This window comes from Eubalaena glacialis, chromosome 10 (genome assembly GCF_028564815.1).
Source record: "Eubalaena glacialis isolate mEubGla1 chromosome 10, mEubGla1.1.hap2.+ XY, whole genome shotgun sequence".
Taxonomy (NCBI): domain Eukaryota; kingdom Metazoa; phylum Chordata; class Mammalia; order Artiodactyla; family Balaenidae; genus Eubalaena; species Eubalaena glacialis.
Window position 1 is genome coordinate 41,107,082 of NC_083725.1, and position 27,962 is coordinate 41,135,043.

General features: G+C 36.0%; 1 protein-coding gene across 1 annotated transcript in view; it reads right to left on the reverse strand.

Annotated features, from left to right (window-relative positions):
* Positions 1–27,962, reverse strand: part of DYNC2H1 (dynein cytoplasmic 2 heavy chain 1) — a 367,421-nt gene that overhangs the window by 165,168 nt on the left and 174,291 nt on the right. Inside the window, exons 70-73 of the mRNA XM_061204011.1 lie at positions 24,064–24,153; positions 3,257–3,322; positions 1,407–1,457; positions 533–610 (exon numbers count right to left, since the gene is read on the reverse strand). Of these exons, the coding sequence (XP_061059994.1) occupies positions 533–610; positions 1,407–1,457; positions 3,257–3,322; positions 24,064–24,153 (285 nt within the window). The remainder of the gene's footprint in view (positions 1–532; positions 611–1,406; positions 1,458–3,256; positions 3,323–24,063; positions 24,154–27,962) is intronic.

Below are 27,962 nucleotides of genomic sequence, written 5' to 3' on the forward strand. Positions count from 1 at the left end.
AATTCATTTGAAAATGTTTTATAAACTAAAATGATAATAAAACACTAATGTATATTATAAACTTTCTCTGAATAGGAAAGCCCCCCTTTCCTAAATGTTTTGCATTTCTTTACTTAACAAGAAATTAGTATGTGAAAAAAAGCATCGTTATAATTTTTAGGTTAACACAGCTAAGATTTTTTCCCAAGTGTAACCTCTCAGTAGATCAATTGTTCAAACAATTTTAACTGTATCATGTTGATTATTATTAAGTTTGTCATTAGGAGTTCATGAAATAGTTCAGAGGTCCTGCCCAATAATCCAGAAATCTCTTCAAATTCTCACTATTTTTCATAATTATTGATTTTTTGCATTCTATTAAAATTGTTTAAAGGACTAACCAGAATAATTCTTGGATATTCTTTTACCCAGGGATTTTACATCATTTTCACAAAAATATCAACACTGAGTATGAGTAAGTAGCACATAAAAATATAAACAGAAATAACTCAAATACTAAAAAAATAAATCACTCGTAGTAGAAGAGGAATACCTTTAATGTTGCCACTGCCCAGCTTCTTTCCTGATCTATCCAAGACGGAAGTTGATCACGTATTCTTTGTTGAGAGTCCTTTTTAATAAGAGCAATTATTTTCCTTAGTATATCTGGTAAAACTCAGACTTAAAAAAATTAAAAATTGACCAGCTAATTTTATGAACACTATTTTGAAAAAAACTCATTCAATATATTTTTTAATTTTTATCTATTTTACAAGTCAATATGGTAAAATTCTACATAAGGTAAGGTACTGGTAAACATTTAGACAAATGTTACATTCATTTTCATAGGGCTTAATCTTTTGTGAAACTTCAGAAAAACGCAAATGTAATAAGAAACTTCCATAGAATTATATTATTTTAAATTATATTTTGCATTTCAGACATAATCTAGGCTTCGCATTACAGTTTGGATAGGTTGCTTTGAAGAATAATATTATCCATTCCATGTTTAAATAGAAAATTACTAGAGAAAAAGCTAAATTTGAATAAAGTTGTCAAAAGTTAAATGAAGTAATTTTTAACTTTACTTATATAAGAAAATTTTCCTAGTTATGTTACGAGATTTGATCTTCTTCGAATTACAAAAGTGTTCTTGGAACCAAATATATATACACTGAAAAAAAGAAACCATATTAATTTCTTATATTTAACTAATATTCTCAAAAGAATACATGTCCTCAAGGACAAAAAAAACACATATAGGTCTATTTTCTATTAGGGCAATAGAGGCAAGGATATAGTCCTCTAATTAAAATATAATTTCAACAGTAATTTAAAACTTCTCTCAAGCAAATTATATTTCATGAAATCAAAGTCAGAATTATTTTCGCTAAGAGTGAAATAATAATTTTGTTATTTTAACTTACAGCTTTCCGCAACATGTCTCCAACAACCACACCTGTAAATGTATCCCATTCCTATTAAATAAAAATATGACAAACACACAAAAAATATTCTAACCATTTAACAAATCTTTTTAAATTTCGCCATAAGACAGCTTACAATTTAGCTTTCTAAAAACATGGAAAAAAAAAAAAAACTCCTTTCATACCTTCCCACTTCTACTACATTAACATTATAAGAATGAGTTCATGTACCATACCAACATAAAACATTAAAACGAAATCTACTAGAATAATTTTAAGACAAAAATAGAACTACATTATACATGTGAGTCTCAACATCTAAAAATTTAAATGTCTTATTCAATTAGCATTTGTCACTACCTTTAATTTTTCCTGTTATATACTACTCCTCACTAATAGATAAGCAGTAAGGTGCAACAAAAGTTTAAAAATTGTGTATATTGGGAAAAATAGAGAAAAGTACTACCATTAACTTATCTTTTCCAACATATTGGGAGGAGACTGCCATTACTCCTTTTTTTAAAAAAAATTAACTCATGGAATCAAAATTGATCAAGTGTTAACAGAATCTAGAGCTCTTAGAAAATCTATGTCTTCACTCTGGGTTACCCATTCAGATAATTATGGGCACTACCATATTATTTGTTACACATTGGCCAGCAAATAAAGCCAAGACATATTAAAATTTGAGAGCAATATGGAAAAATTACCAAAGCAACATACTTCCTGCCTCCACCCACTCAGACCACTCATTCTCCCTACTGAAGTTATACAGTCACAAATAAATAAAATACGAATTATCACTACTACTTTACACGAGTCAAAGAAAACTGTTCTCCTTTCCCAATGATAATTTATTTATACTCCAGGAGGGAAAACTAGGGAAAATTAAGTCTTATACAGCAGAACATATTGAGCATGGTGAAAAACATTATACAGGAGGAGGGAAAGGCATCAAAGTAAATAGTGTAAATAAAAAGAGTCAAGTTAAATTCGGAAGAAACTATACAAGTCAGCCAGAGCATGTGGAGTTAGAGAAAAATAAAGAGAGAAGAGTCACATGGAATGGTATGCATTCTTTTAACTATTCAAATGAGGGGAACCCAGAGCATAGTTAAAATCTGACCATAGAGAGTTAAAGGTTACTAGGTCAAAGTGCACTGTCCATATATACTATTCGCTGCCACCCTGGCTACTGAATGCTCACTTTAATGATAATGGCATAATAATGAGAAAAATCACTTACAAATAATTTTTTAATATTAGAAGCAGGTCAGAGATGGATTACTTAGCTCTATCTTGAAGGAAATTCTTTTCAAGTTTGAGAAGGGGTTATATGGTAGACCAGAAATGAAGTCACAGACAAAAAAAGATAAATTATACATTAAAAGATTAACATAAACCTGCAGGCTCAGAGAAGGCTTCTGAGAACTGCCCACCCTCTTGCTTCATCTGCTGACTCTGAGCAAGTCAGTGGAGGTAATAAATAATGTAGTGGCATACCCATATTGTTTAACTTTTTTATATTTATCTGTTCCACTGCTTAGACGAGGAAAATAAGAAGGCTGACTCTTCTGGTACCCTGGAAAAGTGGACTTGTGTTCAGAAAAATCTAGGTAGCATGGTAAGTTAGAGTTCTTTCCCTGCCTTACCATTGCTTCAGAATACTGGGCTCACCCAAAGGAGAGTAGAACTGTAAATCAGCATCTTACACTAAACTTCTAACTAAGTAAAAAATAGATTGACATGTAATTTCTAGCCTTAAGTAACTTCTAGTCTAACCATAAGTCCGCCCATTACCAGATTTCTATGCAACTCTTTTAACATTTTTCTCCTTTCCTTCCACTTACATTTTCTTGAAAAAGTTCAGGATGCATGCCTCGAACGAAATGCAAAGCGAACATCAACTGATCAGCCTGAAAAGAATAACAGATGTTATCTTGCTTTTTCTAAATTTGTGTTTTTGGAAAAGCATAGTCCTTAAGTTTTGGTTCACAAAATCTGTATTCTGTCATCTAATAATCTACTTTTATCAATATAAGAAATGACTATTCAGGTGGCATCTACATATGACAACTCTTCTAAGTTGGGGATGAGAGTATAGAGAGAGTGCTAACACTTTTAGAGACAGTGCTAAGGATTAATCAGTGTGTACATCTCATTAAAAAAAACCAGATTTAACTAGCTGAAATATGATTGTGAGGTTTAGATTAGTCATTACTAACCAGATCAACCTTTTGCATTAGTAATCTTCAATTTGTCATTGTGTATGTTATATTCTTCTGAATATTCTGTATGCCCCTAAATCAAGAAACTTCACTTCTAGAACTTTATGCAAGGGATCATAAATCTACTACTAGAGAAGAAATAAGGATATTCATTGCAAGGTTTTTAAAATATTTATTTATTTATTTGGCTGTGCCGGGTCTTAGTCATGGCACACGGGATCTTCGCTGTGGCACGTGGGATCTTCAGTGTAGCGTGCGGGATCTTCATTGCGTCATGCAGGGTCTTTGGTTGTGGCATGCGGACTCTTAGTTGTGGCATGTGGACTCTTAGTTGCGGCACGTGAACTCTTAGTTGCGGCATGCATGTGGGATCTAGTTCCCTGTCCAGGGATCAAACCCAGGCCCCCTACATTGGTAGCATGGAGTCTTAATCACTGGACCAGCAGGGAAGTCCCGCAAGGCTTTTTATAATGGAGGGAAAACTGAAATAAATGTTCAAAAGTCTATCATGAATAACAGTCAAATCAAAGTATATAGCATAGCTTATATTGTTTATTTAAACAAATATGTTTATATAAACAGATATGGATATATATCTTCAAAAGAAATTAGAAATAGATATCAAAATTTTTATCAGTGATTTATTTTTGAGATTACAGGTTATTTTTATTTCCTTATTTTTTTCTCAGGTGTATTTTGCAAACTTTCTAAAATAAGCTTATATCATTTCCATAAAAAAAAAACAGCAACCAGTTTACTAACATAACAAAACCATCTGCTCAAGCACCATCTTTCCTACCAAGTTCTAATTCAAACTTTATTTAGTTTTTCCCATATTGTAAATAGTACTTTATTCATATCTAATATTATATCTGTGCATGCTTATAAACCTACAGATAAATATAAGGATATTATAATACAATATATGCAAAAGATATGCTCAACAAAAAAAGATCCTCCTGTAAATACTAGGAGCAAGTGATCTCCTTGCCTGCAAGAAAACCACCCCTCTGTTGGAAAAATCCAGTGTCTTGAATAATACAATACAAAAGAATAATTTATTTTATAAAAGTATATATTGGGTATGTTTGTGTGTGTATATATACATATATATATATATAGCAAGTATTCAATAAATATGTATTAAGTGAATAACTAAAAAACAAACATATGTTCACAACTACAACATAGTCAATGAGTGAAAATAAAGCATTAAAAACTGGAAGCAGATGGCCATCACTCAGGTATGAGAAAAACAGTTACAACCAACTACAGTGTATATAAAATAGCTACCATGTGACTTAAAATATATAAAAAGCAAGGCATATCATTGGGAGAGATGTGTAATGTTCTTAGGAATTAGAAGGTTAGAATTCAGGTTTGGCTGGGGACTTCGCTGGTGGTCCAATGGTTAAGAATCCGTCTTGCAATGCACTGGACATCGGTTCAATCCCTGGTCGGGGAACTAAGATCCCACATGCCGCAAGGCAACTAAGCCCGCATGCCACAACTACTGAGCCCACGCACTCTGGAGCCTGTGCATCACAACTAGAGAGAAGCCCGCGCACTGCACTGAAGAGCCCACTCTCCGCAATGAAAGATCCCGCATGCCACAACTAAGACCCAACGCATCCAAAAAATAAATAAATAAATAAATAAATATAAAAAAAGAGAATATTTAAAAAAGGAATTCAGGTTTGGGATTGAACAGTAACTAGCTGTATAAGGTAGTAAGATGCTTATTTTACACACTAACGAATATTGTAAATGAGCATCCCTCATCTAAGATAAAGAAATAATGATTAAGATAAACAAGACAATAAATGTATTACTTTGAAGGCTTTATCACTTAATAATATAGTTAATTCTTTTTTACACACATATAATGCACACACAGTATTAATACATTTATTTAGCCATTTCTTTCTTTGAACTAAGGAAGAGTAATGTAGTCTCTAGTGTTAGTGGAGAGAAGAGAAGGCTCTACAACTCTCTGAGCCCCAGATTATCCACTGGAGTCAATGAACTACTTTACTGATTATTACTGAGCCCAAGCTCTAAAATGTTGGCAAAACATAGGCGCATATTATGTAGTCAGTAAATGGGTAATGGTGGTCATTCTTTTCTTTGTTTTCTGGTCACAGAAGACATCCTGACCTTAGGGATCAGCCTATAATCAAGTTGGCCCAATCTCAATATATCGCACCACAGATAATGGTACAAGGGATGCCGTATGACCCAAGCCAGGCCGACCAGGATCATCTTCTATGATTTTCCAACTGGGAGACGGCAGAAGAAAGCTGTTTATGGCAGCTGTCTGGTTGCCTAGCTGTACCAATGAATCCCTTTAGCCATAAGAATTTAACAATGATTTTGTAATGAGGAACAATGAAAATTCAAGAATAAACCTAAAAATACAGTTTACTGAGTGACAGAGGACACATTTCCAATTACACTGAGGTAAAATCAAGAATGAATTAATCAAGCTTAAGGATTTTCTGAATATTTGTTTCAAAAAAAATAACCTGTCAATAACCAGAGTTTAGAAAACATTTTGGACCTATAATATCCTTGATCTTCCCTGCTTATGAGTCGGAAAATTTGGGTCTTTTAATTTAAGTTCAATTTATTTCAGTATGCTTGGGTTCTATTACGAAATAATTTAATATCAAGAGGATACATAATAAACAAAATTTCAATTGATCATCTACATAATTAACTAGCTGAATGAAGAAAAACAGTTAAGAGACAGTAGACCACTGGATGCTATACGTCAGCCACATATTCCATACCATGCCATCACACACACATCATACTCTAGTAAAAATTCAAAAAGAGTGAGACTATTAGAGCAGGATTAGTACAATATGAGGGAATCTTCAAGTCAACTTTATAGCTGATAAGAAGTTCACATTTCCAAATGTAATGGTTTGTTTTAACCACATCCTATTACCAAGACGTCTTTGGCATCATGCAAAATGGGTTTGAATTCTAGCTCCAACACCCACTACATCTGAGTAACCCAGAGAAAGGTTAAAGCTCTAAATCTTGGCTTCTTCCTTTATATAATAGAATTGTTGTAGGAATTAATTAACAATGTGCTAAAGCTCTTAGTGCCAAGAACACTGTAAGTCTTAAAAGGCGACAGATAGTAACTATCTGCTTTACAGTAAAAAGATATAGTACGTAATATTGGAAAGGAAATTTATTTCAAAAATATTCCATAAATCCCACAAATCTCAGAGACTAAGAAGCAGTAGAAACTATAATTCATTCATTTTATTTCTACTCTATAATATTCATTGCTTTCAAATATGTTTAATGAAAAGTCTTAAGTAGATGTTACCATATGAAGAAAAATCTTGTTTTAATCTCAAAGAAGTTGATATAGGATAGAACTTAGGCACTCACACTTGTGCTTGAAGCTATATCATACATTTTAAAAAAGAATTCCATGCACATTTACCTATACTTCCAGGAACTCTAAAGGGTTAGATACAATACTAAAAGTTTCAAAGTTATCTAAGCAGAAGAAAATTATCTAAATTACCAAGATTCACTTTAATAACCACAGGTTATAAAATTTCTAAACACCCAACCAGACAACTTCCATGTTTTTATTATAAGAAAACACATTTTGAAAGGAAAAATACCATGATTCAAATTAAATGAGATGTAAGATAAATACAATCATGAGATGCTATAATTATTTTATTTGTAAAACATAATATTCACCTGAATTTTAATCAATCAACTAGCAAATTCATTTGAAGAAAGAGGCAAGGTGAGCTGCATAGGCATAAAGCTTAGAAGGACTTTGCATGAAAAAACTTCTATTTATATAATCACCAGACATTCTTCCTATACCATTTCAAACCTTTTAGACAATACTTCCATGAGGAAGGGGAAACAGTAAGAATCATATGGTCTTGCAACATTTTCTTCAACCCTTTTCTGTACTCTCGCCCAATATAGTTGGAAATTATTTAATACGCCAACAAATTCCATTATTTTGTATCTATTTAAAACAAACTGTGATGAAGAAATGATATGTAAAGGTACTAACTTGTACATAGTTTTACTATAATCACCATAAGTTTGGGGAAATCAAATGTGCTACTTATCTTATAATTGCCTAAGGTACTTAGGTTGCTGAAATAAACACTTTTGAACTCATGAAAAAAAAAGAATGATATAGCTAATAATCTAAACTGAAAGTACTAGACAATTTTCCCCATTTGGTTTAGTTCATTAAAAGTCTAAATTTTCTGCTATAAAACAAGTCAATCATTTTTCTGTTCCAGGTCAAGATGCTTTCAGGTCAATGTGACGTGAATACTAATCATTCTCTATTTCAAGAGTCTATTGTTGTCATACTGCTCTCACTAACACAACAGCAAAATCAGCATGAGAGAAGCTCTGGCAGTCAGTTTAACGTGACGCTGACTGCTAAAAACCGAAAACCTTTCACTAAAATATAAAATTGGTTCCTTCCTAAGTAAGGTTAGAGTGCTAAATCTTGAGAAATGCACCTCAGTTTTACAATTAATGTGCTTTTTGAATTTTTATTCACCACTGAAACTCTATGGAATGCTGAATTCAAGATGAATAGATTTAATATTACTCCTATAGAAATACAAATTTTACAAAACAGATATTCCATTATCAATTAAAAACATGTCTTAAGAGACCTTCAAGATGGCGGAGGAGTAAGATGTGAAGATCACCTTCCTCCCCACAAATACATCAGAAATACAACTACATGTGGAACAACTCCTACAGAACACCTACTGAATGCTGGCAGAAGACCTCAGACTGCTCAAAGGCAAAAAACTCCCCATGTACCTGGGTAGGGCAAAAGAAAAAAAAAAAAAACAGAGACAAAAAAAATAGGGACAGGACCTGCACCTCTGGGAGGGAGCTGTGAAGGAGGAAAAGTTTCCACACACTAGGAAGCCCCTTCACTGGCAGAGACGGGGGGTGGTGGTGGGGAAGCTTCGGAGCCACGCAGCAATACGGGTGCAGAGGGCAAAGCGGAAAGATTCCCGCACAGAGGATCGGTGCCGACCAGCACTCACCAGCCTGAGAGGTTTGTCTGCTCACCCGCCGGGACGGGTGGGGGCTGGGAGCTGAGGCTCGTGCTTTGGAGGTCAGATCCCAGGGAGAGGACTGGGGTTGGCTGCGTGAACACAGCCTGAAGGGGGCTAGTGCGCCACAGCTAGCCAGGAGGGAGTCCGGGAAAAAGTATGGACCTGCCTAAGAGGCAAGAGACCATTGTTTCAGGGTGCGCGAAGAGAAGGGATTCAGAGCACCGCCTAAACAAGCTCCAGAGATGCGCGAAAGCCACGGCTATCAGCGTGGACACCACAGACGGGCATGAAACGCAAACGCTGCTGCTGCAGCCAACAATAAACCTGTGTGCAAGCACAGGTCACTATCCACACCTCCCCTCCAGGGAGCCTGTGCAGCCCCCCACTGCCAGGGTCACGTGATGCAGGGACAACATCCCTGGGAGAACAAACGGTGGGCCTCAGGCTGTTGCAATGTCATGCTGGCCTCTGCCGCCGCAGGCTCGCCCCGCATTCCATACCCCTCTCTCCCCCTGGCCTGTGTGAGCCAGAGGCCTCTAGTCAGCTGCTACTTTAACCCTGTCCTGTCTGAGCCAAGAAGAGACGCCCTCAGGTGACCTATACGCAGAGGCAGGGCCAAATCCAAAGCTGAACCCCAGAAGCTGGGCAAACAGAGAAAGGGAAATTTCTCCCAACAGCCTAAGGAGCAGCGGATTAAATCTCCACAATCAACTTGATGTACCCTGCATGTTTGGAATACCTGAAGAGACAACAAATTGTCCCAAATTGAGGCGGTGGACTTTTGGAGCTACTGTGGGCTTGGGGCTTGCTTTCTGCGTCTAATTTGTTCCTGGTTTTATGTTTATATTTGTTTAGTATTTAGTTTATTATCATTGGTAGATTTGTTTATTGATTTGGTTGCTCTCTTCCTCTGTTTATATATAGATATATATATATTTTTTTCCTTTTTCTTTTTGTGAGTGTGTATGTATATGCTTCTTTGTGTGACTTTTGTCTGTATAGCTTTGCTTTTACCATTTGTCCTAGGGTTCTGTCTGTCCGTTTTTGTTTTTTTTTTTTTAGCATAGCTTTTAGCGCTTGTTCTGACTGGTAGAATTGTTTTTTGGTTTGGATGCTCTCTTCTTTCTTTCTTTCTTTTTTTCCTTTTTTCTCTTTTTTTCTTTTTTTTTACTACTTTTTAACTTTTTTTTAATAATTATTTTTTATTTTAATAACTTTATGTTATTTTTTTTTCTTTCTTTCTTTCTTTTTTTCTTCCTTTTCTTCTGACCCATGTGACTGACAGGGTCTTGGTGCTCTGGCCGGGTGTCAGGGCTGTGCCTCTGAGGTGGGAGAGCTGAGTTCAGGACACTTGTCTACCAGAGACCTCCTGGCTCCATGTAATATGAAATGGCAAAAGCTCTCCCAGAGATCTCCATCTGAATGACCAGCAACCTACAGTGCTTGGCACCCTATGCTAAACAACTAGCAAGACAGGCACACAACCCCACCCATTAGCAGAAAGGCTGCCTAAAATCATAAAAAGGTTACAGACATGCCAAAACACACCACCAGATGCAGTTTTGCCCACCAGAAAGACAAGATCCTGACTCATCCACCAGAACATGGGCACTAGTCCCCTCCACCAGGAAGCCTACACAACCCACTGAACCAACCTTAGCCACTGGAGGAAGACACCAAAAACAACGGGAACTACGAACCTGCAGCCTGCAAAAAAGGAGACCCCAAACACAGTAAGTTAAGCAAAATGAGAAGACAGAGAAACACACAGAAGGTGAAAGAGCAAGGTAAAAACCCACTAGACCAAACAAATGAAGAGGAAGTAGGCAGTCTACCTGAAAAAGAATTCAGAGTAATGAGAGTAAAGATGATCCAGAATCTTGGAAATAGAATGGAGACAATACAAGAAACGTCTAACAAGGACCTAGAAGAACTAAAGAGCAAACAAACAATGATGAATGACACAATAAATGAAATTAAAAATTTTCTAGAAGTAATCAATAGCAGAATAACTGAGGCAGAAGAACGGATAAGTGACCTGGAAGATAAAATAGTGGAAATAACTACCACAGAGCAGAATAAAGAATAAAGAAAAAAGAATGAAAAGAATTGAGGACAGTCTTAGAGACCTCTGGGACGATATTAATGGCACCAGCATTTGAATTATAGGGGTCCCAAAGAAGAAGAAGAGAAAAAGAAAGGGACTGAGAAAATATTTGAAGAGATTATAGTTGAAAATTTCCCTAATAAGGGAGAGGAAAAGGTCAACTTCAGGAAGGGCAGAGAGTCCCATAAAGGATAAATACAAGGAGAAACACGCAAAGACACATATTAATCAAACTATCAAAAATTAAACACAAAGAAAAAATATTAAAAGCAGCAAGGGCAAAACAACAAATAACATACAAGAGAATCTCCATAAACTTAACAGCTGATCCTTCAGCAAAAACTCTGCAAGCCAGAAGGGAGTGGCAGGACATATTTGAAGTGATGAAAGGGAAAAACCTACAACCGAGATTACTCTACCAAGCACGAATCTCATTCAGATTCGATGGAGAAATTAAAACCTTTACAGACAAGCAAAAGCTAAGAGAATTCAGCACCACCAAACCAGCTTTACAACAAATGCGAAAGGAACTTCTCTAGGCAGGGAACACAAGAGAATGAAAAGAACTACAATGGCACACCCAAACAATTAAGAAAATGGTAGGAACATACATATCAATAATTACCTTAAATGTAAATGGATTAAATGCTCCAACCAAAAGACACAGACTGGCTGAATGGATACAAAAACAAGACTCGTATATATGCTGTCTACAAGAGACCCACTTCAGACCTAGGGACACATACAGACTGAAAGTGAGGGGATGAAAAAAGATATTCCATGCAAATGCAAATCAAAAGAAAGCTGGAGTAGCAATTCTCATATCAGATAAAATAGACTTTAAAATAAAGACTATTACAAGAGACAAAGAAGGACACTACATAATGATCAAGGGATCAATCCAAGAAAAAGATATAACAATTGTAAATATTTATGCATCCAACATAGGCGCACCTCAATACATAAGGCAAATGGTAACAGCCATAAAAGGGGAAATCCCCAGAGTAGGGGACTTTAACACCCCGCTATCACCAATGGACAGATCATCCAAAATGAAATTAAATAAGGAAACAAAAGCTTTAAATGAGACACTAAACAAGATGGACTTAATTGATATTTATAGGACATTCCATCCAAAACAACAGAATACACTTTCGTCTCAAGTGCTCATGGAACATTCTCCAGGATAGATCATATCTTGGGTCACAAATCAAGCCTTGGTAAATTTAAGAAAATTGAAATAGTATCAAGTATCTTTTTTGACCACAACGCTATGAGACTAGATATCAATTACAGGAAAAATCGGTAAAAAATACAAACACATGGAGGCTACACAATACACTACTTAATAACCAAGAGATCACTAAAGAAATCAAAGAGGAAATCAAAAAATACCTAGAAACAAACAACAATGAAAACACAACCACCCAAAACCTATGGGATGAAGCAAAAGCAGTTCTAAGTGGGAAGATTATAGCAATACAATCCTACCTCAAGAAACAAGAAACATCTCAAACAAACAACATAACCTTAGACCTAAAGCAATTAGAGAAAGAAGAACAAAAAAAAAAAACCCACAGAGGGAAAGAAATCAAAACGATCAGATCAGAAATAAATGAAAAAGAAATGAAGGAAACAATAGCAAAGATCAATAAAACTAAAAGCTTGTTCTTTGAGAAGATAAACAAAATTGATAAAGCATTAGACAGACTCATCAAGAAAAAAAGGGAGTAGACTCAAATCAACAGAATTAGACATGAAAAAGGAGAAGTAACAACTGACATGGCAGAAATACAGAGGATCATGAGAGATTACTACAAGAAACTATATGCCAATAAAAGGGACAACCTGGAAGAAATGGACAAATTCATAGAAAAGCACAACCTTCTGAGACTGAACCAGGAAGAAATAGAAAATATAAACAGACCAATCACAAGCACTGAAATTGAGACTGTGATAAAGAATCTTCCAGCAAACAAAAGCCCAGGACCAGATGGCTTCACAGGCGAATTCTATCAAACATTTAGAGAAGAGCTAACACCTATCCTTCTCAAACGCCTCCAAAATATAGCAGATGGAGGAACACTCCCAAACTCATTCTATGAGGCCACCATCACCCTGATACTAAAACCAGACAAAGATGTCACAAAGAAAGAAAACTACAGGCCAATATCACTAATGAACATAGATGCAAAAATCCTCAAAAAAATACTAGCAAACAGAATGCAACAGCACATTAAAAGGATCATACACCGTGATCAAGTGGGGTTTATCCCAGAAATGCAAGGAGTCTTCAATATACACAAATCAATGTGATAAACCATACTAACAAACTGAAGGAGAAAAACCATATGATCATATCAATAGATGCAGAATAAGCTTTCAACAAAATTCAACACCAATTTATGATAAAAACTCTCCAGAAAGTAGGCACAATGGGAACTTACCTCAACATAATAAAGGCCATATATGGCAAACCCACAGCCAACATCGTTCTCAATGGTGAAAAACTGAAACCATTTCCACTAAGATCAGGAACAAGACAAGGTTGTCAACCCTCAGCACTATTATTCAACATAGTTTTGAAAGTTTTAGCCACAGCAATCAGAGAAGAAGAAGAAATAAAACGAATCCAATTCGGAAAAGAAGAAGTAAAACTATCACTGTTTGCAGATGACATGATACTATATAGAGAATCCTAAAGATGCTACGAGAAAAGTACTAGAGCTAATCAACAAATTTGGTAAAGTAGCAGGATACAAAGTTAATGCACAGATATCTCTTGTCTTCCTATACACTAATGATGAAAAATCTGAAAGAGAAATTAAGGAAACACTCCCATTTACCACTGCAACAGAAAGAATAAAATACCTAGGAATAAACCTACCTAAGGAGACAAAAGACCTGTATGCAGAAAACTATAAGACACTGATGAAAGAAATTAAAGATGATACAAACAGATGGAGAGATATAACATGTTCTTGGATTGGAAGAATCAATATTGTGAAAATGACTCTACTACTCAAAGCAGTCTACAGATTCAATGCATTCCCTATCAAACTACCAATGGCATTTTTCACAGAACTAGAACAAAAATTTTCACAATTTGTATGGAAACACAAAAGACCCCGAGTAGCTGAAGCAATCTTGAGAAAGAAAAACCGAGCTGGAGGAATCAGGCTCCCTGTCTTCAGACTATACTACAAAGCCACAGTAATCAAGACAGTATGGTACTGGCACAAAAACAGAAATATAGACCAATGGAACAGGCTAGAAAGCCCAGAGATAAACCCACGCACATATAGTCACCTTATTTTTGATAAAGGAGGCAAGAATATACAATGGAGAAAAGACAGCCTCTTCAATACATGATGCTGGGAAAACTGGACAGCTACATGTAAAAGAATGAAATTAGAACACTCCCTAACACCATACACAAAAAGAAACTCAAAATGGATTAGAGACCTAAATATAAGGCCAGACACTATAAAACTCTTAGAGGAAACCATAGGCAGAACACTCTATGACATAAATCACAGCAAGATCCTTTATGACCCACCTCCTAGAGAAATGGAAATAAAAAGAAAAATAAACAAATGGGACCTAATGAACCTTAAAAGCTTTTGTACAGCAAAGGAAACCATAAACAAGATGAAAAGACAACCCTCAGAATGGGAGAAAATATTTGCAAATGAAGCAACTGACAAAGGATTAACCTCCAAAATTTACAAGCAGCTCATGCAACTTAATATCAAAAAAACAAACAACCAATCCAAAAATGGTCAGAAGACCTAAACAGACATTTCTCCAGAGAAGATATAAAGATTGGCAACAAACACATGAAACATCACTAATCATTAGAGTAATGCAAATCAAAACTACAATGAGGTATCACCTCACACCAGTCACAATGGCCATCATCAAAAAATCTACAAACAATAAATGCTGGAGAGGATGTGGAGAAAAGGGAAGCTTCTTACACTGTTGGTGGGAACGTAAATTGATAAAGCCACTATGGAGAACAGTATGGAGGTTCCTTAAAATACTAAAAATAGAACTACCATACAAACCAGGAATCCCACTACTGGGCATATACCCTGAGAAAACCATAATTCAAAAGGAGTCATGTATCACAATGTTCACTGCAGCTCTATTTACAATAGCCAGGACATGGAAGCAGCCTAAGTGTCCACAGACAGATGAATGGATAATGAAGATGTGGCACATATAGACAATGGAATATTACTCAGTCATAAAAAGAAACCAAATTGAGTTACTTGTAGCGAGATGGATGGACCTAGAGTCTGTCATACAGAGTGAAGTAAGTTAGAGAAAAACAAATACCGTATGCTAACACATATATATGGAATCTAAAAAAAAAAAAAAAACGGTTCTGAAGAACCTAGGGGCAGGACAGGAATAAAGACGCAGGCGTAGATAATGGACTTAAGGACACGGGGAAGAGGAAGCATAAGCTGGGATGAAGTGAGACAGTGGCATGGACTTATATATACTACCAGATGTGAAATAGATAGGTAGTGGGAAGCAGCCGCATAGCACAGGGAGATCAGCTCGGTGCTTTGTGACCACCTTGCGGGGGGGGGGCGGGATAGGGAGGATGGGAGGGAGATGCAAGAGGGAGGAGATATGGGGATATATGTATATGTATAGCTGATTCATTTTGTTATAAATCAGAAACTAACACACCATTGTAAAACAATTATACTCCAAAAAGATGTTAAAATAAAAATAATTGTCTTAAGAATTATAAACTGTAGCATTTTTAAAAAATAATTTCAACTGTTCACAGTAGAAAAGTATTACTCAAGATAGGCAATGAAAAATTCCAGGTGGGTACTAAAATGTTGGGATGGTAAGCCTACAACCCCTCTCCTAGTGCAACAAAATGCTGGCTTTAGCCTAACTTAAATATACTTTTAAAAGGTAAAGTGACATAAAAGAAGTAACTCTCTGGGATTATTGGTCATTTTAAACATTTACTTTATTATATTTTCAAAATTTTCTGCGAAAAAGAAGTAACGCTCACTAAACTTCACTGATATTGTACATTAAATCATCTTGGTACTGAAATGCTTATCATATCCTTTTTTAATTACATTATTAAAATATGACAGAATGATTTAAATCTCATCAGTAAGTATAATGTATCACTGAAAATAAAATAAGAACATATAATATATTCACTAGAAAATAAAAAAGATTAAAGCTACGTTCAGACTTGCTAAGTCTGGTGGCAGGGTGGTACAGGTGCTGCCGCTCTCTATCCCCTGAACTGCCCTTTTACTGTTTCAAACTCCCTCCTAGGGGTAGATATTAAAGCATGAACTGCAGTAAGAAGCAGCCGTACCAGAAGCTCCCTTACTCCCTTGGTGACAGCAGCAGCAGCAGCAATCAAGTAATAAAAATGCAATTCCATGTTTAAACTGTACCCCCTTGCTGTCACCACTCCAACCACCCCACAGGTACAGAACATCCTGGGGCCTCCCCTCAGGCTTGGGGCCCTGGGTCCACTGGAGCAATGCTTCTGGCATAGGCGGGAGAAACAGAGTGGGCAGAGCACAAAAACTCAAAGTATATAGATTACTGTAAAGCAAGTTTATGAGCACAAACTTTAGGACCAGCCTTACTGGGAATGAAATTCCATTTCATTTGGCTCTGGCTCCGAGATGAATCACTAAGCGAATGAGGATGGCAGAGTCTCTAGGAAAAGCCCTTCTGCGCAGGAATGAAGAGAGAGGAGAGACACAAGGGCCAACTCCTGAGAGAGCACTGTGGATTCCTGAACTTGTGGGGCAGGAGGGGGGCAAAGAGGCTCAGGGAGGAAGGGAGACAGAATGGGCATTTTAAAACACACATTGACAACATACATGAACTTTGAAAACATTATGCTAAGTGAATAAGCAGAGGACAAACACTTATATGACTCCACTTATATGAGGTACCAAGAGTAGTCAGATTCATAGAGACAGAAAGCAGAATGGTGGTTACCAGGGGATGGGGGGATGAGGGATGGGCAATTATTTATTGGGTAGGGAGTTCCAGTTTAAGATAAAAAATGAACCATGCAAATTAAGTAATATAGAGATCAAAAAATAAATCAATGATTAAAAAAGAAAATATTAAAACATTAATTAACATAGACTTATTCTAAAAGCAAAACTTATTCTTTAAAATGCAAAGAAAATAGACAAATATGACAAACAGACAAATATGGCAAGTAAGGGGGAAGGTAAAAATAAACAACCTTAATAAAAGTAAATAGAAGAAAGAAGAATAAGATATTTATAAACTACAAAATTAAAAACAGTGATAAAATCCAGAGTTGACAAGGATGCAAAGAAGATACCTTAATTACTCTGTGAGTAGGAATAATAACTGGTAATAAAAACCTTTTAGAAGGCAATTTGATAATGCCAAAAAAAATTTCAGAAGTTTATATCCTTGGACCAGCCATTATACTTCCATTAAGAAATCTAGAGTTCTGGTTCAAGACAGTGACACAGGAAGATCCTGAACTCACTTCCTCCTATAGACACACCAAGTCTACAGCTAAATAAGGAACAATTTCCTCTGAGAAATACCTACAGGCTGGCTGAGCAATTACCATACACTGGGCAAAAGAGAAGAAAACCACATCAAAGTGGGTAGGACAGGCTGGGATACAGTCTTGCCATAAAACCCACCCCTGGAACAGTGACCCAAAGTTAGGAGGAAACTCAAAACCCAGACCTCTTCTTGAGGAATGAAGGGTTTGACCCCATACTAGGCACCCCAACTTTAAAGACCTGCACCTGAGTAACAAGCTCCCAAAATATCTAGCTTTGCAAATCAACTGGGCTCACAACAACGACATCCACAAGACTGTACGCTTCTGAGAAACAGCTCAAAAAGGGCTCCTATGCTGGGACTCACCTGCCTCAGGGCCCAGCTCAGAAGCAGCCGATGGAGCTCAGACTTTAAGTGAAATAGCTTCACTTGGGTAGATTAAAGCATTGGCCTGAGAGGCAGGCATCTAATCTAACACACATGTCTAAGAACTTGCTGGAACACTCTCTGGGTACATAGGCTAGTGGGCACCATCTTTGCAACCTCTGTCTGCTAGCCAACAGGTGCCATCATTGTTTTTTCCTTTTCGGGTGAGTGCCATCTTTCCGCACATGCTCTGCCTCACTCCAGGCATCAGGCGCCATATTTGCACTCTCCCTCAGCCTTGCTCTAGCCAGTGGGTGCCACCTTTCTTATTTTTTTTCTTTTTCTGGTGGGCGCCATCTTTATGTTCCCCCTCTGCCTCCCTACAGCCAGTAGGCAACCTGTTCTCACTCTCTCTCTGCCATGCTCCAGGGCACCAGTATCTCTCAGAAGTGAGCTTTATATACTTTTGGAGCCCTGATTTTTGTAGCTACAGCCAAGGGGCCATCCCTTGATCATATGGCTCTGGAGGCCAAGGGAGCTTGCATTCCTGGGTCCCATGGGACTTAACAATTGGAGAGACAGTTCTTGGCAGGCTACTATCTCCAAGGTTCTGCACAGACAACATAATGACACACCCCCATCTTTCTGTGAAAGAAGCCTATTTGCTTGTACTGGAGCTTTGGCCTGAGAGGCAGGCTTCAGGTTTGGCACACACCTAGGGGCCTATGGAACTCCTCTCAGGGATCATAGGTCAGTGAATGCCGTCTTTGCCCTCTCCTTCTGCCTTACTATAGCTTGCCAGTATCTCCTAGAAAAGAACTTATACACTTATCAGGAGCCTCCGTTTATGCAACTGCCAGTCAGGAGACACCACCAGATCACCTGGCTCAAATGGGCTTATACTTGCAGTCCCATAGGACTGTATATATTTTCATACTTTAAAAGCTGCTCCCTGAGCATATGGCTTCAAAGCATCCTGAATCTATTGCTGACTGATATCTTCCTCTACAGGACGCTGACAGGTCATGAGACACCCTCAAGCTACAGGGAGCTAATAAGAATATAATAGGCTGCTTGAACAATCACAAAGGTTTAAGAGACAACCAAGAGTTAGGGTAGGGTTGAATGATAAGGTTCAACCACCAGGGCACTGGTCTAGCAGCACCATTTTGGAGTCTTCCCTCCAGCCTAGTAATGTCAGGGGCTTACCCACCCACCAGTGGGCCAGCACCAGAGCCAGAAACCCCAGACCCACAGCCAGCCAATCCAAGAACCAGCTCTGCACACCAGCAGGCCAATACCAACCCCAGCCTCCCCAGCCCCCAAGCCCTGCAGCCCCAGCCCCTCCCACCAGTGGGATGGCATGAGCTCCAGCCTCCCCAGGACCTGCAGCCAGCCACCCCAGAACCTGGTCCTGCCCATCAGGAGGCCAGCATCAGCTCCAGGATCCTCAGGCCATGTGACCAGCCATGCTGGGACCCGGCCCCACACACCAGGGCCTGGCAGTCAATACATGAGGTAGGGCCTGGCAGCCACCTAGAACAGGGACCAGTCCCACTGACTAGTATGACCACAGTAGTTGGCCCCGCCGTAATAGAAGGGTCCATGCAGCCCACATAGGGGGCAACCTTAGAGCATATAGCTCTGGTAAGTAGAAGGGGGTATGCTGCTAAGCTCCATAAGACATCTCCCACATAAACCATTCTCCAAGATTGGAAAACATACTTGACTTACAGAGTTCATAGAAATAAAAACAGAGAATTCAGCAAAATGAGGAGACAGAGGAGTATGTTTGAAACAAAGGAAAAAGACAAAGCCCCAGAAGAAGAACTAAGTAAAGTGGAGATAAGCAATCTACCCAATAGAGTGTTCAAGTTAATGATCATGAAGATGCTCAACAAACTCAGGAGAAGAATGGATGGACACAGAGAAAAGGTTAACAAAGAGTGAAAAAATATAAAGATGAACTAAACAGAGTTGAAGAATACAATAACTGACATAAAAAATATACTAGAAAGGAATCAAAACAGATTAGATAATAAAAAGAAACGAATCAGCAAACTGGAAGACAGAGTAGTGGAAATCACCCAAGCTGAAGAGAAAGAAAAGAAAAAGGAATTTTAAAATTTTAGAATAGTTTAAAAGACCTCAAGGACAACATCAAGCATACTAACATTCACTTTATAGGGGTCCCACAAGGAGAAGAGAGAGAGAAAGGGGCAAAGAACTTATTTGAAGAAATAATAGCTGATAATGTCCCTAACCTGAAAAGGAAAAAGACATCCAAGTCCAGAAATCACAGAGAGTCCCAAACAAGATGAAACCAAAGAGGTCTAAACAAAGACACATTATTAAAAAGTAGCAAAAATTAAAGATAAAGAAAGAATCTTAAAAGCAGCAAGAGAAAAGCAATTAGTTATACACAAGGGAACTTTCATAAGACAATGAGCTGACTTTTCAGCAGAAACTTTGCAGGGTACACAAAACAAAAAGATATAAAATATGATGTTAAAAACAGTAAACATTGGAGGAAGGTGAGTAAAAACACAGGATTGTTAGCATGCATTCAAACTTAAGAGAGCACCAACTTAAACCTTTAACACACACACACACACACAAATAGGTTATTATATATGAATCTCATGGTAAACACAAACTAAAAATCTATAAGAGATACATATAAAAAAAAGGAATCCAAACATAAAATTAAATACAGTCATCAAATCACAAGGGAAGAGTGCAAAATAAGATGACAGAAACAAAAATGAACTATAAAAATAACCAGAAAACAATTAATAAAATGGCAATAAGTACATACCTATCAATAATTACTTTAAATGTAAATAGACTAAATGCTCCAATCAAAAGATACAGAGTGGCTGAATGAATAAAGAAAACAAGAGTCATATATATGCTGCCTACAAGAGACTCACTTAAGAACTAAAGACAAACACAGACTAAAGTGAGGGGATGGAAAAATCAACTCCATGAAAATGAAAATGAAAAGAAAGCTGAGCTTTCTTTAAAACAGAATTTAACAGACTTTAAAATAAAGACAGTAACAAGAGACATAAAAAGACATTACATAATGATAAAGGGATCAATCCAACGAGCAGACATAACAACTGTAAATTGTTATTTAAAAATGGACAAATCACGTGAATAGACATTTTTCCAAAGAAGACATACAAATGACCAACAGACACATGAAAGGATGCTAAACATCACTAATCATCAAGTAAATGCAAATTAAAACTGCAAAGAGATATCACCTCACATCTGTCCAGAATGGCTATAACCAAAAAGACAACAAATAACAAGGGTTAACGAGGATGTGGAGAAAAGGGAACCCTTGTGCACTGTTGGTGGGATTGTAAATTAGTACAGCCACTATGTAAAACAGTATGGAGGTTCTTCAAAAAACTTAAAAATAGAACTGCCATATGATCAAGCAATTGCACTTTTGGGGTATTTTTCAAAAGAAATGAACAAAAACACTAATTTGAAAAGATATATGCTCCCCTATGTTCACTGCAGCATTATTTACAATAGCCAAGATATGGAAGCATCCTAAGTGTCCATCCAAAGATGAATGGATAAAGAAGATGTGGTGTGTGTGTATATATATATATATATATAATATATATATATTATATATGTTATATATATATAATATATATATATTATATATATATACAATGCAATATTACTTGCCCATAAAAAAATAATGAAATCTTGCCATTTGCGACAACATGGACGGACCTAGAGAGTATTATGCTAAGTGAATTAAGTTAGAGAAAGACAAATACCCCATATGATTTTACTTTTATGTAGAATCTAAAAAACAAAACAAACATAACAAAACAGAAACAGATTCATAGATACAGAGAACAAACTGGTGGTTGCCTGAGGGGAGGGAGTTGGGAGATGAGTGAAATTGATAAGGAAGATTAAGAGGTACAAACTTCCAGTTATAAAATAGGTTATGGGGGTGTAATGTACAGCATAGGGAATATAGTCAATAATATTGTAATAACTTTGTATGGTGGCAGATGGTTGCTAGACTTATCATGTAATGTATAAAAATATCAAATCACTATGCTGTGCACCTGAAACTAATATTGAATCAATTATACTTCAATAAAAAAAGAGGGGAAAAAAAGACTTGAGGGGCTTCCCTGGTGGCGCAATGGTTGAGAATCTGCCTGCCAATGCAGGGGACACGGGTTCGAGCCCTGGTCTGGGAAGATCCCACATGCCGCGGAGCAGCTGGGCCCGTGAGCCACAATTACTGAGCCTGCGCGTCTGGAGCTTGTGCTCCGCAACAAGAGAGGCCGCGATAGTGAGAGGCCTGCGCACCGCGATGAAGAGTGGCCCCTGCTTGCCACAACTAGAGAAAGCCCTCGCACAGAAACGAAGACCCAACACAGCCATTAAATAAATAAATAAATAAATTGATTAAAAAAAAAAAGATCAAAAGGCTAACTTAATTTAGGCTGAGAATAATGTGGAGTCAGTCTCGGGCAAAACTTAAAAAAAAAAAAAAAAAAAAGACTTGAATGCAAGACTTGAAAGCATAAAACTCCGAGAAAAGAAAGCCACTGCTTACTTACTCGTACATGTACATAAAGGTGAAGGAACTGAACAGGATGTTCACTGAACTGCAGTCATTCATAACAACAAACAATATAGAAATAATCTAATATCCACCAGTAGAGTACTAGCATACAATTGTATTATGGAATGCCACACAACCACTCAAAATAATGTTAACATATTTATACTTATGTAAAGATCTTCAGGACCTACTGCCACAAAAGAGTTGTTACAGAAGAAAATATAATGTAAGGAAAAATTTTAAAACTATATCTCTATATTTGTACATATGAATATGAAGAGAGAAGAAATCGACTGTAAGGAACATATCAAATCTTGAACTGGCTTACTCTAATGAAGGACTAAGAGTTAGAGGAGAGGATGAAATGAATGTTTAAAGTTTTTTTCTATATAGCTCATTAAATTTGAAACATTTTCTGAAAATATTTTAAAATTTTGGGTAATCAAATTTTACAAAGTTTTATATGAGATAATGCATTATAAAAATGTTTAAAGATATCATGAATCTATAACGAATGAAACTACTGATATATCATCCTTATATCTAGGATCATAACTAGTGACAATTATTTGCTTACAATTCCTCATTTTACACAGGTTAAAATTGAAGGCCAAACAGCTGATTTTCAGAATTATAGTAAACTATAAGACCTATAAAAGAAAAATATATATCCATAGTTTTCAGTAAAGAAGGAATTCTGCAGAAATGCTCAACTATAATTCTTTGAATTTCCAATAACACCCCTTGTCAAAGTGCTGAAAGGTACTTTGAAGGGTTTATTCTCTGTCTGAAGTAAAGATCTTCGACAAAATCACTCTAATCATAAAAATTACTATCTCATTCTATAGTAACAATATTAAGTATATCTTTTTCAAGATTTTCTAAGAAGCCTATATAATTGGACCATAATAACTCTATTCCTCTCACTTAGTTAACTGCCTTACAAAGTGTTTTTTTAACATATCTCAAGCTATACCCAAGGACTGACATTAAAAAAAAAAGTCCTAAGTGAAAACCCCCTGTGTTTTCTATAATATTAAGAAATTTCTGAAATATGTTTCACTGTATATTCCTCTGGGTCCCCTATAATTTGAAGACTTATGACAAATTTCTTTCATAACTCAGGATCAGGTGTTAGTTTACTTCGTTAATGTGAAGAACAGACAATTATTTTGTTCCCCAACCCAGGGGACATCCAGCAGTGTCAAGAGATGATTTTGATTGTCACAGTGGGGAAAGGGAGGGCTAATGGCACCAGAAGGTAGAGGCCAGAGGTGACATTAAATATCCTAAAATGCACAATACAGCCCCCCACAACAAATAACTATGTGGCACAAAATGTCACAGGTACTGAGATTGAGAAACACTGGCTAGAAAATGACCTACATAATCCATCCTCGTTCCCTCTTTCAGTGGCTACTGACATGTTCAGGGCTAAGTCAGCTAACCCAGGGTTTGCTCTCCCTTCTTTACTTGTCACTTTTCTCCCTATGACATCCCAAGTGCTGTAAGACATTCTGGTTAGTAATGAATATTATTCTGGGAAAATATCAGAAATGTCAATTTTAATACCTTTCTAGTAGGTAAAGAGTAATGTATAATTTAATATAATTTAACCTAATACTGTATTAAATCAAGGTTCAGGTAATATTTTATAAGTGAAAAACACAATGTTTCTTACCTTAAATAGACAACGGCATATATATTCATATACCATATGTTTTAATGAGTTGATAAGAGACTGAATCCTCTGTTCTGTATTTTCAGAATCCTGTAGATTACAATTTGAAAATTGAAAAACCATTAGGAAATTCATGAACATTTAAAAGGTACCCCACAGTTTAATCATGCTTATAAATTGTTCCTCCAGACTCAAAACTGATTCTGGAACAATTATCTTCGTCAATCAGACTCAAGGGACTAGATGAATAAATGCATTAAACTTCTACATTAATATAATAAAAAACTGATGTATTTTTTAATGTACAGAGTTAAAGCTTTCAATAAATGAAAATTATAATCAATTACTAGTAATATCATATGAATTGAATTTGACCATACCACTTTGATTCCTACTGGCATTAAAAATACTACATCAATCTGGGTTAAAGCCATTTAATTACTTGTATTATAATTACCATTCCAGCCCCAAAACCGTATGACAAGAACCATACTATAAAGAATTTTCTCATCCCCAGTATAGGAACCTAAACAATCTTAAACCATGCCCTCCAGCTTGAATTTGAAATACGTGGTGTAAAAATTCATACATAGTTTTAGTTTTTTATCTGCTTTTGTACCTCCACTGTACATGATTGCTATGATTTGAAAAATATCATTAATGGCTATTTTATTTGATTAATGAAAAATGGCTTGGGGTAGGAATAGTGGAGGGGATGTTGTAAAGGCTGGCCTTTTCCCTTAGTGTGATATGAGTGTAAGTTTCACTTCATTCTGGGTGCAATTGGAGAATACATGCCTTGCAGAATTCAATTCTGGTATAACATTTAGACAAAATTTGTTTGCTTCCTTGTGATGATAATTGGCAAGGAAAAAAAAAAACCTAGCAAAATAATTTTAACAGTTTAGAGAAGTACACCCAGGATGACAAGATGAGCAATAAAATGTGTGAAATTAGCAGAAAACATTGTGACTTGATACTCAGATACATCAAACGTAGGTTTCTGGCCTTGTTAGTAGCATGTTCTAACCAAGAGAGCTCATTATTTACAGTTCATACCACAAACACTTCTCTTAATTTTACTATTTATTAACAAAGATCACATGTGAAATTGAAGCTTGGATCCACTAAAAGACACTCTAATGTGAGACAGAATATAGTACCTACAAGGTCCAGTAGATTTTCAATGTATGTATTTCTATGTATTTCAGATTATATTTTTCAAATGAACTCAAATGCCCACCTAAACACACATGTGCATATACACGTACACACACATGCAAAGGTCAATGTTATTCAATGGCCATATTATCACAGAACTATTGTCACTGAGGAAATACTGAGCTATAAGCTTTTCTAAACAGTACAAAATAACCAGTATTTTTACTAAGTTGAGTTAGACCGTCTAACTTATTTCTCAGTTCTTATATTTTATAGTGTCATTGAATTTTAACAAAATTTTTTTACTAAAAGAATGAATTTTAAATGAACTTATTACTGTGTACTTTCTAAGTAATTTATACAAAATTATTAATGCAAAAGAAGTATAAATGACTTTCTAGATTTACCTGTGACACAGCAAATTAGAAATATGATCAATATATCATGAACCAACTCTCACAGACTTTACACTATTACTGTTTTTTGTAAAAATTCTTCTACCAGCACAATATTATAAATGGTTTGATTAAATTTAACATATTAACATTCAATTTTTTTAAAAACCAAAGGACAAAGAACACAATTATGTATTCTTCAGCCCTTTCCTGCATCTTGAAACCTTATCTTTGTCCAAAGGACATTTCATATATACATGGGAGAAATGCTTATCTTGTCTCCCAGGACTGAGATGACAGATTTTACAAACAAAGCCTACCCCCAAAGCAGAAGCTCTTCGTTAGGTGCCATTTTATTTCAAATCTAATGTAAGAACAACTTCAAATGATTTACTTTAGTGGAAAAGACATCAGTAAACTTTAATCATTATTTGTAATCAAAGATTTTCTGAAATAACTCATTCATGAAAATATTAAGTAGTCCATGCCAATGAAGACAAAGATTTTTTCCTGTTTTATTCTCTGCTATATCACCCATGCACCTAGAAAAATGCCTGCCACATGGTAAGTCTGTGATAAATATTAACTGAATGAATAATAATCTTTCCTCAGATAGATAGACTTAAGTAAACCTACTCGGATATGAAATTTTGCTCCTAACTATCTAAAAGAACAAATTATTCTCACCCAAAATATAATTCTAAAAAACACTTATATTAGTATTATACTGAACACAAAAACAATAAACAACTTGATGAATTTGGTTTCATAAAAATATTTTTTTAATAAATTAAAAAGCAAATTAATAAACCCAAAATATTTACAACATATGACAAAGGTTTAGTGTCCTTAATATATAAGAAACTCTTATAAGTAAAACTTTAAAATACTAATACCATAGAATGTAAAAATAATAATTCACCAAAGAAAAAACACAAATAATCTGATATTTATCTTACAAGTGATATTTATCTTACAAGTGACCAAAGACTTTCAAATATAGTGAAATATTTTTCAATTACCTAATAGGATAATTATTAAAAGTTATATAATATTCATTTTTGCTCAAGGTGTAGATTTAAAAGGCCCCTGTTGTTGTATTAGTTTAATATACCAACAGCGTATATTTCCAAAGGATAATTAGACAATATTTGTCTAAAGGCTTACAAATGTGCATTTTTGCCCCAGCTATCCAAGTCTAGGACTTTCACTAGGAAAATAATTGGAGAAACAAAACACTGAGGAAAAAACCCTGTAAGTGTCTATAGCTATTTTAAACATAACCCCCAAATTCTTTGACCCTCCATCCATCAAGAGTTAAAGTCTCTTTCCCCTTCTTGAATCTGTGTAGGCTCTGACTGCTTCAACCCACAGAATACAGCAGAAATGACCCAAGGCTGGGTCATAAAAGGCAATTCAGCTTCTGCCTTGTTCACTGAAATACATGTTTGGTATCTCAATATGCAATATGAGGAATCCAACTACTCTGCTGTGAGGAAGCCAAGCTTCACGGAGTGGTGCTGCAGTCAGCAGTCCTAGTCATCAAGTCCACCCACCCCAAGTACCAGACATGAAAGTGAAGCCTCCCCAAAACCACTTGCACTCTCAATTCCTCCCAACCAAGACCCCAGACCTTGTGAAGCAGAGGTAAGCCATCCCTGCAGTGCCCTGACAAAATTCCCCATAGAATCCATGAGCATAAGAAAGAATCAATGAGCATAAGAGAAACATTGTTTTAATCTGCTAAATTTGGGGGTAATAAGGTATTCAGCAGAGATAACCATAACACCCTATAGGAGGTAGCTAAATAAAGTAGGGTATAGCCTCACAAGCTCTCAAAAATATTGTGTAGGTTTGTATTTACTGACATGAAAATTGTGTACAATATATTTTTAAAGCACAGTATTATACCTTTTGGTAAAAATTATGTGTATTCTTTAATATATTGTTCCCTCCATTAGAATACAAGCTTGATAAAGCAGTGTATATTCCTGTATTCCCATTTTCTAGAACAATATCGGGTATGTATTATAGCCTCAAACAACAAGGGTATACAATGAAATTTTAAATGTTGTTTTCCCCAGGTAATGGGATTATGTGGATAATTTCTTACCTTTATACCTTCCTGAATCATCCAGGTTTTTTTTTTAATGATCATCTGAGAAGATAATCATTTATTAATTTATACTCAGAACATAAATCATTTCCATTAAGAGGACTGCCACATTGGGACAGTTTGTTAAAAACATAAAATGCAACTAAGGAGCTAGTTTCTTTTAAATATAGTTTAAAAGTGTTACAGATGGTCTTTTGAAACATAATTCCAAGCAACTTTTCTCAGGA